Raw genomic sequence first — 18454 nt, forward strand, 5'->3', positions numbered from 1 at the left:
ATGCACGTATCACTAGCAAACTAGGGACTAGGGATACACTAGTCTTGAATTCCAGCTGGTTTGCGTGGGAGGGAGAGAACCGTCTGGTGACTCGGGGCAGAACGTTCTGTCTGTCTGCTCCAATGAATATAATCTTCTTGCGGGTAATTAGGCTCCAATGAATATACGGAATGTTATTAATTGGTCCAACATTCCGTCCGACGACAGAAATCATAAAGTGTCTGACAACAATCCATCTCTGAATCTATGGGTAAATACGCATTAATGCAATAAGTGATGCATAACATAATAATTATTATAATTATAACGTCGTAGATGATCCGCACGACAAATTACAACAGTTACACTGTCAAAAATAAATCGTTTTACAGCTAGCATGCATGCGTAAATGTTTCAATTTGTCATCAACTGCAAGTAGCCTTCATAGTATAGGCCAACTCTGCACTCTCCAACTCTGTAGTAATGCATCTATATAGCTATAGCATGCAATAATAATTGCATAGGCTGTACTCTGGGCTATAGTGTCGCATATTAATGTTGTGAGGAGGACAAAGGTCGATGACCTTGACCTGAAAAAGTAGGTGTGGCACACTAAACCTAAACAATGATCAATTGTCGTCAGTGAGACATTTATCTCCGTCTTTGCACGCTTACTATGTACTAAGCACTGAAGCTACCAGCACTAAACAATACTTCTTGGCACAACTCTAACTAGTGAGCACTACTTGCAGGCAAAGCAGCGTTAGCTGCAGATCGAGCCCCACCCAGTAGAGCTGACAAAAAATTTGCAAAAAATAATGCTGATTCAGCAACAATTGTGCACAGTCAGCAATAATTAGCCTCGATTCCAGGCCGCACTGAATAATTATTGCTGAATCAGCATTATTTTTGCAAATTTCTCACTCAAATACTTGCTCCAATGACATGATGTTCTCCATCAGTGGTACATTATACCTCTCTTCGTTTCATCGGTTTGTCACTAACCCAAAGAAGGCAGGCATCAATGAAACCACACTCCAACAGGTAAAGTCAGTGCCTGCCAGTCATGTTGTAGTTACAGTTAGGGCCATGCATTTACTCAGTGTACAACATTAGGTCACTCCAAGTGATACTCTGGTTTCTGGTCCACCGCCTGCATCACATTTTATTCTTGGATTTCTATCGGATTTCTATCTCATTATTTCTACTACGCATGCGCAGAATGGTCCATGTGGTACAAAATAGTGTGATAATGATATTCATTTGCAAAATAATGAGATTCATAAGGTGAAATTGATAATGACATAAGGAGAAAAACTTCAGGACCAGAAACCAGAGTGTCACTTGGAGTGGCCTTATGTATACTTAACAGAATTGAACCTATAATTTGTTTGCAATCATTATATAGTGCATGCATGCATATATAGATCTAGCTAATCTACTGTGCATGGTACCACATGTACAGTGCTTAGAGTATTGCATCTTCAGTTGGATTGTAGACATACAGATAGCTACCACGTGGTAGCCCTTTTATTATGACAATTAGGTGCAAGCACTATACTGAACTTCTATGCCCATGCAGGTGGAGCCTGGATTAGATGAGTCGGAAACAATGTACGCACTGCTGATAACTATTTATTCCTACGGCGAACTTACAGGAGGATTGCTGTCAGGTTTTTTAACTAAGTGCATTCCGAATTGGTACCAGTTTGTATTTGCCATATCTCTGCACACGATTGGCTACGTGTTATACGGTGTTGCAACTAACGGTGGGATACTAATGATCGGCATGTTCCTGGCTGGATACTATTTGGGAGCACAAATCACACTCAGTATGAACTACGCAACAGAAATGAGTGTTGAGTATGTGAATCTACTGAAGGAAGTAATTTTAAGTACGAGAAGAAAGTGATGAAAACTCGTAACTTCCTATATTCAGTCCACTCCATTGGATTCAGCATTGGATTTATCATTGGTCCTAGTAAGCAATATTGACACCCTATACAATTTCCAACTATACTTTGTTGGAACCAATTTCGACATTACACTTGTAATAACTCTCATTCTGCAGGTGTTTCAGTAATATTTTCTAACCTTCCAATTGAGCAGTATCGATCGATTGCTTGGTTCAATGTAGCTTTTGGAATTATATTGTTAACCTTGTTCTGTTTTCTCTTCCGTGGAGAGAGTAAATGGAACAGAACTAATTGTCATGAGATTTGTGTCTGCTCAAAAAACAACTCAAGTTCAGCCAGGCCTGGACCACTGCAAATATTCATATCCTTTTAGCATTATAGCCATGCAGAGCATTATAATTATACGAGACTCAGTCAAAATTTGTGCAAACACACACAATTGCACTGTCAATCCTATGTACACAGAGCCTATAATTATACTATAGTAATCCTTAACACAATACTTGTTTACATTATTGTGAGTATGCACTTGCTATCGTTTGTACAAATGCTGAAGTGGGAATATTTTGAGGCCATAATGAATCCAATTCTAAGTGATTCATTTGGGTTCTCTCTAAACACATCTTCCTACGTCTTTTTGGGGGTGGCTATCTCAAGCATTCTAGGATCCATCTTAGTGTAAGTAATTAACTTGTTGTCAACTAAGATGCTAGAGTAAAATACTTACCTTAATGTTACTATTATAAATGGGTACTGATTTAGCGAATTTTAACGAAATTGTGCTAAATTGTATATGCGCTGAATCAGACTAACTATCTTTTTTCTAATGAAAATGTGCTTTTGAGAGTTATGCTAAACCTGACTCCAATCAACACTAAAAATCATTCTTATACATCTTTTGTGCTAATGAATTTGCTGAAAAATCCGCCAAAATTAGTACCCAGAAAAATCTGAAATAACACTCGTCTTTAATGTATATAATCCATGCTCACATTGGGCCTGAAACTTAGACAAATCAATAATAATTATGCTTCTCTACAGGGTCTTGTTACAAAGAATCAAAATCAGCACACAGATAGGAGCTTTTGTCGGTATTTCAATGACAATTGCAGGATATTTCTTGGTAACAGATTGGCAGACTATACCTTATGATCCATGCACTGAGTACAGTCCATTCCACCATCCGGATCGCTTTCAAAACAACCACTCAAGTCTACGAAAACATTTAGCTTTGGATAATACTCCCCCAAGTTGGCCTACTCTCTTAAATAATCGTGCACACATGGATGTTGAGTTGGATTTTGGCGATCGAACGTACACAGAAATTGCTTACCACTTCAATTTCAGCTGTTACATTAATGAATTTTGCCCATTTTGCACGGAGAAATCTATCAGTAAGCACCGGTGTTTGTCGTTTGTAATTGAAGGTGAAAACGAATCCTCAGAACAGGTGCTCGAGATGTTTTCCTGTTCTTTAGCTCCTCCTTTACAAAATATTTGCCTTAGTATTTCTCATCATCAATCAACTGATCCTGAGGGAAGTTGAAAATTTAAATCAAAATCATTTCGTGGCCGGCATTCAAAGCTTAATGGTACTCCCTCAAGATGTGTACTCCACTGCAAGCAATGCCTGTATAAATGCCAATGTATCAATTAGTGGAGAGTGTCATTGGATACCGTTGTCAAGTGGTGAGGAATGTGTGGATTGTCCTCCTATCTGCAGAGGAAAGCAACGGACACTACTGCTACCATTGTATCTGATAGGGATGGTGCTATTGGTAGGAAGCCACACTATTGTCTGGGTGAATTTGGTGGCCATAGCTAACAACCAGAGTCCTGAAAGTGTTCAGGTAAGTGTAATCATATCGTAGTACTGGTTTCGAATACCTGCGTATAGTCATAATTATATGAATGTTCTTATACATGGCTATGTATATAATAAGTATTATTCGTCAATCTTTTCTTTCCTACATGTATAGGGTATTGTGATAGGAAGTATCAATGGAGCAAATGGACTTGCTGAGAGTATCAGTCCTGTGGTTGGTATAAGAGCCATTAGCTACTCCCCAGAGTAATCATATATACCGACATATTTTCGCGGTCTGTGAATGAGTACTCTTGCATGGGTAATTGGAAAATGAAATGCCATGCGAGTAATTACAAACGCTATGAATAACATTACTTTCATGCACCAGCAATGCAAAACGAGTGAAATCGCTATACCTGTCACCTTAATATTACATGCATAATGCTTTTGTCTTTTTTGCAGTCGATTTACTCTATGAAAAGACAAAGAAAAGAACTTTCGTGCCATCTATTCTGTTTGCTCTGTTGCATATACCATTTCTCATAGAAATCATCGTATTGTACAAACCCTTAGGACCTTCATATAAGCTCACTGAATATAGATCCACTCTGCCCAAAGAACAATCGTCTGAGAGAGAGTGTGATTCTCCTTGATGATTGTCCTTGATTTACTAATAATTCTTCAACATTGAAATGATGTATGATTTTGTATAGCCAGAGTATTCCTGCATTGACACTGTAGTGGAGAGTATGATTTTATGCTGCTTGTCTGCAGGGAATTCAAAGATTGAGAAGCAATGTGTACTGGAGTTTGCAGAATCTTTGCAACACACCAGTAAAAGCGTAGAGTGTTACGCATTCCTTATATGGATTTTGTGTACACACTGTGGTCTGTTTTACCGCCTACTTAAACGTACGCATATAAGGAACGCATAGTGCACTGCTCAACACTTTTACTGGTGTGTTGCAAAGATTCTGCAAATTCCAGTAAGACTCTTGGGGCATGCAAGAGTCAATAATAGACAGTCTCTTGCTTTTACCGGCTGACAACCTTTCTCTGCATGCTATAAACGTTTGAAAAAAGGGATATCAATGATTGTTGCAAGCTGCACTGTACTAATGCATGCCTCTTAGCATGTTTTGTTTCATTGTAATTTTAATTAAAAACAGTTGAGAGTGGCGCACTTTTCTAGCTATACAACACAGAGGTGTACATGAAGGTTAAAGTACGCACTTTTCGAGCGCTTTACGTGTTAATTTTGCTGAGGGTGGTCTATTATCTGCGCATGTGTCAAATTTTCTGGTCGGTAAAAATGCAATTTCGTCACTATTAAGCGGAAGTGTATAAATTAATTAGCTTAATTGTAATTATTGGTGACATCTGTTGTCATAGGCTAAGGCCCTATTATGCGTGGAGGGTCTGAGAACTTTGCATAGCACAAATTATTAGCCAGGCGCTGACAAAATGAGACTTGACAAAGAAAAATGGCGTTTGAGAGTGAATGGATTTCTCACTCAAATACTAGCTCCAATGATGTTTACCATCAGTGCTACATTATACCTCTCTTCATTGCATAGGTTTGTCACTAACCCAAAAAAGGCAGGCATCAATGAAACCGCACTCCAGCAGGTAAAGTCAGTGTGTACAATGATACCTGCCAGTCATGTTGCTATATATGGGCCATGCATATACTGTATAGCTTGACAACTTATATGTATACCGTAAAGCGGGTAATTTAAGTAGAGTAAAATTATTTTTGTGGGCAAGCCATCATGATAGATACTATCTATACGAAAACGTAGGCATGCATGGCTTATCGTAAGGTATGCAATGCAGTGCAGGCAATGAAGCCATGAGGCCAAACGAAGTTTTTACACACAAAAATCACTGTTTTTGTGAACGAAAATTACCCGCTATACGATATTCAGTGTAAATCTGTACCTATAGTGCATGTATAATAATATAGCTAATCTACAGTACGTGCATGCATAGTACCATGTTTACCTGTGCTTAGAGTATAGTATACTAAGCTTGCATCTTCAGTTGGATTCCACGTGGTAGTCCTTATCGGAACGCGCAACAGTTAAGTTCAACACTATTATGATTTTATCTAATATAATTATTTGTGCCCAGGAGCCTGGATTAGATGAGCCTGAAATAATGTACGCACTGCTGATAACTGTTTATGCCTGCGGCGACGTTATAGGAGGATTGCTGTCAGGAGTTTTAACTAAGTGCATCCCGAATTGGTACCAGTTTGTATTTGCCATATCTCTGCACACGATTGGCTACGTGTTGTACGGTGTTGCAACTAACGGTGGGATACTAATGATCGGCATGTTCCTGGCCGGATACTATTTGGGAGCACAGCTCACACTCAGTATGAACTACGCAACAGAAATGAGTGTCGAGTATGTGAATCTACTGAAGGAAGTAAAGAATGAAGAGTACGAGAAGAAAGTGGTGAAAACTCGTAACTTTCTATATTCAGTCTACTCCATTGGATACAGTATTGGATTTGTCGTTGGTCCTAGTAAGCAATAACATCCAAAAGCCTATAGACCTGCCAACTACTTTGTTGGTAACCAATTTCAATTCGACATTACACTGTAATAATTATATCTACTCATTCTGCAGGTGTTTCAGTAATATTTTCTAACCTTCCAATTGAGCAGTATCGATCGATTGCTTGGTTCAATGTAGCTTTTGGAGTTATATTGTTGATCTTGTTCTGTTTTCTCTTCCGTGGAGAGAGTAAATGGAACAGAACTAATTGTCATAAGCTTTGTGTCCGCTCAAAAAACAACTCAAGTTCGGCCAAGCCTGGACCACTGCAAATATTCATATCCTTTTATCATTATACCAATGCAAGTGCATATCGATAGCATTATATAGCCAAAGCATGAATATGATAGAACCTATACTATAATATCTAGCAATCCTTAACATATTTGTTAACATTATTGTGAGTATGCACTTGCTATCGTTCGTACAAATGCTGAAGTGGGCATATTTTGAGGCCCTAATGAATCCAATTCTAAGTGATTCATTTGGGTTCTCTCTAAACACATCTTCCTACGTCTTTTTGGGGGTGGCTATCTCAAGCATTCTAGGCGCCATCTTACTGTAAGTAATTTACTTGTTGCCAACTTAAGCCCGTTTACACGGAATCCAGGATTAAACATTTACCGCATTCGTGTTAAACGGGCCTTATCCGGATTCTAAACAGGATTAGCCAACCCACCTCTGGCCTCTGGAGGTGGTTCAGAAGTGGTTTAGCTGTGAGTAAACACAAAGGGCTATAATTCTGAGATGTTGTACATGTTTGTGGGTTCCTATAATTATTGCGCAAATGCAATTAGTGGTCATTTTACTATGGCCACTATAATTATGCCCTCACACTATACTCAGAAAAATTGATCCGGATATTTGATCTGGATTATAGGTGTTGTGTAAACGAGGCTGGAGTAAACTACTTACCTTATGTTACTATTATAAACGGGTAATAATTTTAGCAAATTTTAGCGAAATCTGAAATTACTACCCGTCTTTAATAGTAACCTTAAGGTATATAATCCATGCTCAAATTGAAGTTTAACAAAATAATTTGCTTCTCTACAGGGTCTTGTTACAAAGAATCAAAATCAGTACACAGATGGGAGCTTTCATTGGTATTTCAATGACAATTGTAGGATACTTCTTAGTAACAGATTGGCAGGCCATACCTTACGATCCATGCACTGAGTACAGTCCGTTCCACCATCCAGATCGCTTTCAAAACAACCACTCAAGTCTAGAAATGTTAACACCTTTGGATAATACTCCCCCAAGTTGGCCTACTCTCTTAAATAATCGTGCACACATGGATATTGAGTTGGATTTTGGTGATCGAACGTACACAGAAATTGCTTACCACTTTAATTTCAGCTGCTACGTTGATGAATTTTGCCCATTTTGCACCGAGAAATCTACCAGCAAGCACCGGTGTTTGTCGTTTGTAGTTGAAGGTGAAAACGAATCTTCAGAACAGGTGCTCGATGTGTTTTCCTGTTCTTTAACTTCTCCTTTACAAAATATTTGCCTCAGTATTTCTCATCATCAATCAACTGATTCTGAGGAAGTTGAAAATTTAAATGGAAATCGTTTTGTAGCCGGCGTTCAAAGCTTATTGGTACTCCCTCAAGATATGTACTCCACTGCAAGCAATGCCTGTATAAATGCCAATGTATCAATTAGTGGAGAGTGTCATTGGATACCGTTGTCAAGTGGTGAGGAATGTGTGGATTGTCCTCCTATCTGCAGAGGAAAGCAACGGACACTACTGCTACCATTGTATCTGATAGGGATGGTGCTATTGATAGGAAGCTACCCTCTTGTCTGGGTGAATTTGGTGGCCATAGCTAACAACCAGAGTCCTGAAAGTGTTCAAGTGAGTGTAATCATAATTATGCATATATAACCATGAATGGTTCTTATGGCTATAAATTATACTGAATAATTGATCTTTCTTTCCTATTATAATTTTATGTATAGGGTATTGTGATAGGAGGTATCAATGCAGCAAATGGACTTGCTGCGAGTATCAGTCCTGTGGTTGGTAAGAGATACAATACCATTAGCCCAGAGTAATCATGCATATATACCAACATATTTTCGCGGGGTATTAATATCTGTATGAATGAGAGTAAACTTGTACTCCCGGATAATTGGAAAATGCTCATTGAAACCAAATGCGAATAATTAGAAATGCTATATGAAACACAACTTTAATATATACCAACAAATAACTATACCTGTGTATACATGCATGTTACATTCATGATGGTTTTGTCTTTTGCAGTCGATTTGCTCTATGAAAAGACGATGAAAAGAACTTTCGTGCCGTCTATTCTGTTTGCTCTGTTGCATATACCATTTCTCATAGAAATCATCATATTGTACAAACCCTTAGGACCTTCATATAAGCTCACTGAATATAGATCCACTCTGCCCAAAGAACAATTGTCTGGGAAAGAGTGCGATTGTCCTTGATGATTGTCCTTGATGATTGTCCTTGATTTATATACCATTGAAATGATGTAGATGTTTTGTAGAGGTAGTGAGTATTCTGCATTGACACTATTGTAATGGAGGTATGCTTTTATGCTAGCGGGGCCCGGAATGTAAAAGGATTGAGAAGTGTAGTAACTTGGGTCATGCAAGAGTCTCTTCAGAGTCAAGTTGCTTTTACCGACAACCTAGCTTTCCATGCTAAACGTTTCAGTGAAAAAAGGGAATGCTATTTTAATGATTGTTACCGCTCACTAATGCCTCTTGCTTTGCTCAAGAAGTTCAGTATACTTTAGGTATGTTATATATATCTAATCATGTTACGAAGTAAATGTTTCAGAGTGTTATAAATTATCATATGAATGGTGGACAAATTGGGGGAACTTTCTTTAATTAATAGCAGTGCAGTTAGTTCCACAGGACGACCTTTCCCTTCTTTCACTTTAAAACAACTTCTTCCAATGACGATCTTTCTTCCCTGCTTGTAGTCATTGACGACCCTGACCCGAAAATGTGGGTGTGGCACACTGATAGAACAATAATGGCAACTCAGAGTATCTCCTCTTCTCCTGCTCGCCAGGCGATATTCGCTCAAGAAAAACTTGAAAGAATATATCTACAAACTTATGGATACCTTAGACCGTACAAAGGTGCTATAGAGCTAGCTCAAGAAGTCCTTGTGTGGAAGAAACCGATTGCGTCAGCTCTGCTCTACATTGTCGTACATTGGATGTTTGTGTAAGCACATGTGGAGTGGGGTACTCGACACAGAAGTATGTCCCACTACCTTGTCCGTGTGGGTAGTGTCCACACTCCATAGTGTTACCAAGGGCATGTAAAAGAAGAGAGGGCAGATAGTCACTTGCATGCCCTTCTTCTTTTATACGCCCTTGGTGTTACTGTACATTTACCTCCCTTGTGTATACTTAAAGGTACTGGGCTACAGATAGGTTAAGCTGTGTAATACCGTACTGTCTAAATCTTGTTATCGTACTTTTCAGCCTTTATGTCAAGTCATCTTCTACTCTGATTACTGCTACTGGCAACTTTATCTTCTGGGGGTTGCTAGGCGACGTGCTATGGAGGGCCGCATCTAAGGATGGATTCCACAGCGGTAACGATGGCAACACTGCCGAGAGGCAAGGGGGGCGTCAGGAAAGTGTGGGTGTGGCTCCAGGACTAGAGAGTGCACTGATGCAGAGCCTTAAACCAAGAGGGTAAATTCAATTTCTATCTGTCTGCTAGTATGCTATGCATGACAAATATTGCTTAGTGTCCTCACACACTTTTTTGTAGATAAGCTACATGTAGCTAGTCAATTTTGAGCATGGTATCCAAATTAAGAATTTGAAGTCAATATAATGATCTACATGAAGGTTGTGTGTGTGTATAATTTTATAAGCTAATTCCGCTCTATTTGCAGACCTGGAGAGTTTCCACCCTTTGAGGTGATATGTGTGTGGGTGGCGGAGGCTGTCATGTGGGTGGACAACATCTGGCTGGCCCTACGTCACTGGAGTCTTCACGAGCCTATCTTTGTGAGTCAAGAATCCTACCATAAGGAGAAGGAGTCTTCTTATAATGAATGTTGTAGGGTATACTTTTGTCTATATAGCCTCTCAATCTAGTTGCCAGTATACCGTCCTGGCGCGTTATTTAAATACATGTACTTAAGCCCTTGTATCCTTCTAAGCTTTCATAAAATCATAAATTGGGGCATCAAAATTCTATTAAAGAGCTAGCTGACTCTAAAATGCAGAGGAACTTCTTCAACACATGTGCATGGTGAACACTTTCAACTAACTTATACATGTAGGAGATTTCCATACGATATACAGGGGGAAAACGATGTAGTCACAATCATGTCATTGCCATCCTACAGTTAGTGTGTCTACAATTACAAGGGGGGAAAGCACCTACACTGTGCCTGAAGTGTAGCAAGCAACATAAATACAAGTCATGCAATAATTATATTCTGTTGCAATGCCCCTCCCTCCCCTACAGTTCACCATTGCCCTGGCCCTGCCTGGTCTGTTTCTCTCCCTGCTGGGCAAGTATATCCCAACCACTGTCTTCCTCTATACACAAGGTGAGACAATTAATTCTTAATTCTTAACTATAGTAGTTTAGAGAGCTTCAATCTGTAACAATAGTCTGGTTTTATAACAGATAATACATAATTATTTGTATGGTACGTACTGCGATATACAACGCAAAATGCTAGCCTTTACTATACCACTATTGTACCAACTAAGCTGGCTTTAGGTTCAACAGTTGCAATCATAGGCAGAAACTACCCACCCCCCCCACACACACACCACACACCACACACACACACACACACCACACCACACACACACGCACACACCACACACACCACACACACAGTGATGGTCCTGCTAGTGTCCCCGTACGTGGAGCACCACTGTCTACGAGAGAGGACCATCACCTATCTCTCTAAACAGTACCCCTGGGTGCTCAGGAAGGCTACCTCAATGTGGATCTTCATCAAGACCATCAGTAAGTCAAACAACTTTGTTTGCTACTTCGACTCTAGAGATAATTATGCGTGGAATCTCTTAATTAAATCATATAAACTGTTCACTAATTTCAGGCTTATAATACCGAAGATAAAAAGGGGTCCCACTTTTGTAGCCTGTAGTTTCCTTATGCCCAGCAGATACTGAATATCACACTTTTTAGAGTATACCATTAATTTTGTTTTTGCAGCTGTGAATCGCGACAGATCTGACGATCCAGAGCTCTCCCTAGCGCAGGGGGTGAGTGACCTTCGAACCCAATTCTCACTCCATGAAGCATTTGAACAAGTAACTGCCACACCTCCAGAGCAGTCCAACGACTTAGAGCTACCACCGGCCAATCAGATGACGACTGGGATAGGGGGTGGACTACATGATGTGGGTGGAGCTAGTCGGCAAGTACCCAATCAGAGGAGAGCTGCACAACAGCAAAGAAGTGAGAGGATACGAACATGTAGCATGATCATGCGATGTATATGCACTGTACATGTACGATGAGTGACAATAATAGTATGATATTATAGTCCTCATAATTATGTTGGCTTAAAATTTCAGCTTTAGGTTTTCTATACGTTACCAAGGGCGTATAAGAGAAGAGGGCATGCAACTCACTATTAGTCCAACGTGCGAGCAAAAACTGCATTCGATCTATTTATAGCTATCAGCTACCTGTACTTTGCACCAAACTCCATTTAACAGAAATCTATTTTTAGATATTACTGTACTTTTCCAGTAACATTACTCCGCCCATTCAGTTTTTGCTCGTGGACTGTTGCATGCCCTCTTCTCTTATACGCCCTTGACGTTACATGGAGCTTAAATTGGTATCTATTTTGCTATCATTGACATCCAATGGCTAAACAGTATTATTACAGGCTAACCATTTCTTGTATACAATTTGTATTGTACCCCCCCCCTCTCACACTACGCCCATGCAGCTGCTAGCACTGACTCGCTGACACTGGACTCGTTTGTGGGTGGTTCTGAGATGGAGTTCCCCTCCCTCACAGACCTAGACTCCTCTCTGGCCCTCGGGCAGTTCCCCTCAGGGGACTACAGTATCATGCCAACCATCTCAGAGCAGGTGAGCAATACTAGTGTAATGGTGTTTTATCAAAGTTTTGTGATGGGCCACTAGCTGCTAAATAATTAGGTAAACACCACACACTATACTTAAGCCATAATCAAGTACTGTATACTTGTACCTTTTGAACATAATTCTTAAAAATCAAATCTAAGAGTCTTCAATGCACCATTGTATACACTATAATTATACGTATAAAATTATTATTATTATGCTTTTCTGTAGGAAGAGCCAACAAGGACGAGCAGACAAGACACAAGCGATCTCGATCCATTTCTCGATTCAATGCAATTTGGTGATTTCCACGATGGTCGCTCTTCAAATCCTAGTAGCACCCCATCTTCCCACCCACTCGCACAATCACACAGAGCTCCTTCAAGCAACCCCCAGCCAAGTGCACCCCCCCTGACTTCTGGATTCAATAGCCTCGGCTTTTCAATGTATACATCAATGTCTGGACAAACCGGTCAAACCGGTCAAACTGGCCATAATTTCATTCCCCCACCCACTTATCAGCAAGTGGAGGCCGGGTCACCTGACGCGGGAGTGACAGTTGATTGGACGCCTGGTAGAGATGACAGCCTAGCTCACAGACGAAGCAGTACTCCTAACGTGCAAGAAGATGGTGAATCATTTGGGATAAAGAAAAGATCGCAGTCTGGTGTCTACTAAGTGAAGAGATAAATACACTGTATAATTATGCTGCATGCATGTACTTCTATAATTATAGTTCACTTGTATTAAATGTATAATTATTACGTTTGCTGTGATTATGTGTAAACAAGTTAATATACACTATAATTATTTGAAAATTAATTATTAATAATAATTATTGTGCAAACATATATAAAGTTTGAATCTGCTATACCTACGCTTTGTTGGCTATTGCCTCCGTTAACTAATTAGCTAGGTAAAACTCAGAGGTTCAGGATCGAATCACTGTTCAATTCAAACATGCTATTTAATATCCAAAAAAGAATAAGTTTCTAGAAACACTAAATATGTACGTCATATGCAACCACTAGCCTGCAAGAATGCAGCTGCAGTTCACTGTTTACAACAAATCACAAGCTATATATATCTAGTTACATTATAGTTCAAGTGTTAGTGTGTTCGAATTCTTTCCACATATTCCACTCACTCCTCCTCCAGTTTGGCTTCATCCAATGCCTTCTGCTGCAAACAAATTAAATAATTATTATCATTGATCCTAGTATCCCAGGCTATACCTATATATATACCATACGTCCTTTACACTCTTATCTAAGAAGGTTTATTAAAGCGAGTGGTGACATTAAGACCAAAACCTTCTCAGAGGCTGGAAATTTGGTATAATTATGACATTCATATTGACCTGATGGAAGGATTGAGTTTTAAATACCATGCATATAGACTTAGTGGGAAATTATTCGTGGGGTGCAAAATTTCCCGTTTAAAACTGGAATGAAACACATGTACATGCAAAAAGCTATTGGTGCATGGGTATGGTTTCATGGCATTGAACCGCAAATAATTATTAGAACCCACAGAACATTATTGCTGAGGGCTCTAGAGCCAAATAGCAAAAATTTGCACCCATATATACGGTACACTCCGCCACTTACGTAATATCCCTCCAGTTTGGCTTCACCCATTGCCTTCTGCTGCAAAAAATTATTATATTGATGCTGATGCATTAAAGTATGCAGTGTACCTACCATACCGTCCTTTACATTACATAATTATAAAAAGGTTTTAAAGCAAGTGATGACATTAAGACCAAAACCTTCTCAGAGGCTGGAAATTTGGTATGACATTCATATTGACCTGATGGAAGGATTGAGTTTTAAATACTGTATAGCGGGAAATTATTCGTGGGGTGTAAAATTTCGCATTTAAAACTGAGATAAACTCCCACGCACCAGTATTTCACTATTGGTGGGTATGGCATTAAGGCAAATATTAGAACCCACGAACATTTCTACTGAGGGCTCTGGAGCCAAATAGCGAAAATGTGCACCCATATACGGTACAATCCGCTGCACTTACGTAATATCCGTCCAGTTTGGCTTTATCCATTGCCTTCTGCTGCAAAAATTATTATCACTGATGCTGATGTATTAAAGTATGCAGGCTATCTATGTACCGTATAAAATTAAAGCAAGTGATGACATTAAGACCAAAACCTTCTCAGAGGCTGGAAATTTGGTTATGACATTCATATTGACCTGATGGAAGGATTGAGTTTTAAATACCGTATAGTGGGAAATTATTCGTGGGGTGCAAAATTTCCCGTTTAAAACTCCCATTTCACATGCAAAAAGCTATTGGTGGGTATGGTTTCCTGGCATTGAAACGCAAATATTAGAACCCACAGAACATTTTTGCTGAGGGCTCTGGAGCCAAATAGCGAACATTTGCACCCATATACGGTACACTCTGCCACTTACGTAATATCCCTCCAGTTTGGCTTTATCCATTGCCTTCTGCTACAAAATTATTATCATTGATGCTGATGCATTAATTTAAAGTATGCAGGCTATTATACCTACCATACAGTATAAAAAGGTTATTAAAGCAAAGTGATGACATTAAGACCAATTATAACCTTCTCAGAGGCTGGAAATTTGGTATAATTATGACATTCATATTGACCTGATGAAAGGATTGAGTTTTAAATACCATATAGACTTAGTGGGAAATTATTCGTGGGGTGCAAAATTTCTTGTTTAAAACTGGAATAAACACATGCAAAAGCTATTGGTGCATGGGTATGGTTTCCTGGCATTGAAACGCAAAATATTAGAACCCACAGAACATTATTGCTGAGGGCTCTAGAGCCAAATAGCGAACATTTGCACCCATATACGGTACACTCCGCCACTTACGTAATATCCCTCCAGTTTGGCTTCATCCATTGCCTTCTGCTGCAAAAATTATTATATTGATGCTGATGCATTAAAGTATGCAGTGTACCTATCATACAGTCCTTTACATTATATAATTATAAAAGGTTTTAAAGCAAGTGATGACATTAAGACCAAAACCTTCTCAGAGGCTGGAAATTTGGTATATGACATTCATATTGACCTGATGGAAGGATTGAGTTTTAAACTGTATATAGCGGGAAATTATTCGTGGGGTGCAAAATTTCGCATTTAAAACTGGGATAAACTCCCACGCACCGGTATTTCACTATTGGTGGGTATGGTATTAAGGCAAATATTAGAACCCACGAACATTTCTACTGAGGGCTCTGGAGCCAAATAGCGAAAATTTGCACCCATACGGTACACTCAGCCACTTACGTAATATCCCTCCAGTTTGGCTTTATCCATTGCCTTCTGCTGCAAAAATTATTATCACTGATGCTGATGTATTAAAGTATGCAGGCTATATGTACCGTATAAAATTAAAGCAAGTGATGACATTAAGACCAAAACCTTCTCAGAGGCTGGAAATTTGGTTATGACATTCATATTGACCTGATGGAAGGATTGAGTTTTAAATACCGTATAGTGGGAAATTATTCGTGGAGTGCAAAATTTCCCGTTTAAAACTGGAATAAACTCCTATTTCACATGCAAAAAACTATTGGTGGGTATGGTTTCCTGGCATTAAAACGCAAATATTAGAACCCACAGAACATTTTTGCTGAGGGCTCTGGAGCCAAATAGCGAACATTTGCACCCATATACGGTACACTCAGCCACTTACGTAATATCCCTCCAGTTTGGCTTCATCCATTGCCTTCTGCTGCAAAAATTATTATATTGATGCTGATGCATTAAAGTATGCAGTGTACCTATCATACAGTCCTTTACATTATATAATTATAAAAGGTTTTAAAGCAAGTGATGACATTAAGACCAAAACCTTCTCAGAGGCTGGAAATTTGGTATATGACATTCATATTGACCTGATGGAAGGATTGAGTTTTAAACTGTATATAGCGGGAAATTATTCGTGGGGTGCAAAATTTCGCATTTAAAACTGGGATAAACTCCCACGCACCAGTATTTCACTATTGGTGGGTATGGCATTAAGGCAAGTATATTAGAACCCACGAACATTTCTACTGAGGGCTCTGGAGCCAAATTTATATAGCGAAAATTTGCACCCATACGGTATATATACACTCTGCCACCCACGTAATATTGCTCCAGTTTGGCTTCATCCATTGCCTTCCCTTCTCTATACCACACATACTACTCAACTTGATGTGCATGTAAACAGGCTATCCATGCATGCAGTCCTTTACAATACAAACTAATACAAGCTAATACAAACATATTCAGAGGTGTATTCAATCCCTGGAAATTGAGTGACCTTATAGTAAGTACATTTATATTAACCAGAATAGAAACGAGGATTGGATTACACTTTACTCTTGCCACATACCCATGGTCGTGGATTTTGTTCCACTTTAGCTTCAGAGTTTTCTTTGAAGTACTGCAAAAATTAATTATGTGAACACACTACCATATATATAATTATATATACACAATTCTTTATATACTATAGTTATTATAATTATCAGGAGTACATTAACTGCTAATATAAACCTCTTCAGTATAATATATAGAAGCGTAGGTAAATGACATTCGTATACATTATACGTAATCGCTACTATATGTATACATGTCGCAGATCTACAATACACAAACTGTCACAACGTTATAAGTATTACTATAGCCATAATGAATTTTACTATATATATACACTGTGCTCCTGCCATCTATATACCGGGGGAGTGAGGACTTGCTCCATTTTGGCTTCAGAGTTCATTTGTTTTGCTTCATCCATTTTCTTCAGGAGAGCCAACTGCAAATCATAATTATATATGATGTTGATGTAAACAGGCTACCATACAGTGAGTCTTTTATTAATACAAACATCTTCAGAGGTGCATGTATGTATGCAATTTAGTAAGTACATTTATATTAACCAGAATAGATACGAGGATTGAATTACACTTTACTCTTGCCACATACCCATGGTCCAATCAAGGGTGGATAATTTTGTTCCACTTTAGCTTCAGAGTTTTCTTTGAAGTACTGCAAAAATTAAATTATGTGAACACACTACCATAATTAATATAATTATATATACACAATTCTTTATATACTATAGTTATTATAATATCAGGAGTACATTAACTGCTAATATAAACCTCTTCAGTATAATATATAGAAGCGTAGGTAAATGACATTCGTATACATTATACGTAATCGCTACTATATGTATACATGTCGCAGATCTACAATACACAAACTGTCACAACGTTATAAGTATTACTATAGCCATAATGAATTTTACTATATATATACACTGTGCTCCTGCCATCTATATACCGGGGGAGTGAGGACTTGCTCCATTTTGGCTTCAGAGTTCATTTGTTTTGCTTCATCCATTTTCTTCAGGAGAGCCAACTGCAAATCATAATTATATATGATGTTGATGTAAACAGGCTACCATACAGTGAGTCTTTTATTAATACAAACATCTTCAGAGGTGCATGTATGTATGCAATTTAGTAAGTACATTTATATTAACCAGAATAGATACGAGGATTGAATTACACTTTACTCTTGCCACATACCCATGGTCCAATCAAGGGTGGATAATTTTGTTCCACTTTAGCTTCAGAGTTTTCTTTGAAGTACTGCAAAAATTAAATTATGTGAACACACTACCATAATTAATATAATTATATATACACAATTCTTTATATACTATAGTTATTATAATATCAGGAGTACATTAACTGCTAATATAAACCTCTTCAGTATAATATATAGAAGCGTAGGTAAATGACATTCGTATACATTATACGTAATCGCTACTATATGTATACATGTCACAGATCTACAATACACAAACTGTCACAACGTTATAAGTATTACTATAGCCATAATGAATTTTACTATATATATACACTGTGCTCCTGCCATCTATATACCGGGGGAGTGAGGACTTGCTCCATTTTGGCTTCAGAGTTCATTTGTTTTGCTTCATCCATTTTCTTCAGGAGAGCCTTCTGCAAATCATATGATGTTGATGTATAAACAGGCTACCATGCAGTGAGTCCTTTATTAAT

At 38.6% G+C, this 18454-nt stretch overlaps 2 protein-coding genes and 1 long non-coding RNA gene across 4 annotated transcripts; all 3 read left to right on the forward strand.

Annotated features, from left to right (window-relative positions):
- The first annotated feature begins 894 nt into the window (after positions 1-894).
- On the forward strand, positions 895-4443 carry LOC135347378 (uncharacterized). The gene is made up of 6 exons (XR_010398354.1): positions 895-1023; positions 1562-1960; positions 2051-2573; positions 2937-3745; positions 3875-3938; positions 4165-4443. It is a non-coding gene; the product is annotated as an uncharacterized LOC135347378 (long non-coding RNA).
- A 632-nt stretch (positions 4444-5075) lies between these two features.
- Positions 5076-8776, forward strand: LOC135347358 (uncharacterized). 2 transcript variants are annotated; one of them, XM_064545318.1, is made up of 8 exons: positions 5076-5331; positions 5836-6235; positions 6340-6544; positions 6661-6828; positions 7324-7373; positions 7470-8131; positions 8236-8299; positions 8543-8776. In XM_064545318.1, the coding sequence occupies exons 1-8, from the start codon at positions 5167-5169 to the stop codon at positions 8731-8733; spliced, it is 1905 nt and encodes a 634-aa protein (XP_064401388.1). In that variant the 5' UTR covers positions 5076-5166; the 3' UTR covers positions 8734-8776. The 2 variants fall into 2 exon arrangements, with proteins under 2 accessions (XP_064401388.1, XP_064401387.1); XM_064545317.1 differs by having other exon boundaries at positions 5077-5331; positions 7324-8131.
- Positions 8777-9241: 465 nt separating this feature from the next.
- On the forward strand, positions 9242-13191 carry LOC135347360 (uncharacterized). The gene is made up of 8 exons (XM_064545321.1): positions 9242-9489; positions 9753-9968; positions 10175-10289; positions 10756-10840; positions 11140-11271; positions 11482-11727; positions 12230-12375; positions 12601-13191. The coding sequence occupies exons 1-8, from the start codon at positions 9263-9265 to the stop codon at positions 13045-13047; spliced, it is 1614 nt and encodes a 537-aa protein (XP_064401391.1). The 5' UTR covers positions 9242-9262; the 3' UTR covers positions 13048-13191.
- The last annotated feature ends 5263 nt before the right edge of the window (positions 13192-18454 follow it).

The sequence above is a fragment of the Halichondria panicea genome, chromosome 14, assembly GCF_963675165.1.
Source record: "Halichondria panicea chromosome 14, odHalPani1.1, whole genome shotgun sequence".
Classification (NCBI taxonomy): Eukaryota; Metazoa; Porifera; class Demospongiae; order Suberitida; family Halichondriidae; genus Halichondria; species Halichondria panicea.

Coding starts and splice junctions, on each gene's coding strand:
- LOC135347360 (XM_064545321.1), top strand. CDS start 9,263: ATGTGGGTGTGGCACACTGATAGAACAATAATGGCAACTCAGAGTATC. Junction 9,490..9,752: donor GTCGTACATTGGATGTTTGT/GTAAGCACATGT, acceptor CGTACTTTTCAG/CCTTTATGTCAAGTCATCTT. Junction 11,728..12,229: donor AGCTGCACAACAGCAAAGAA/GTGAGAGGATAC, acceptor ACGCCCATGCAG/CTGCTAGCACTGACTCGCTG.
- LOC135347358 (XM_064545317.1), top strand. CDS start 5,167: ATGAGACTTGACAAAGAAAAATGGCGTTTGAGAGTGAATGGATTTCTC. Junction 8,132..8,235: donor AGAGTCCTGAAAGTGTTCAA/GTGAGTGTAATC, acceptor TTTTATGTATAG/GGTATTGTGATAGGAGGTAT. Junction 8,300..8,542: donor GAGTATCAGTCCTGTGGTTG/GTAAGAGATACA, acceptor TGTCTTTTGCAG/TCGATTTGCTCTATGAAAAG.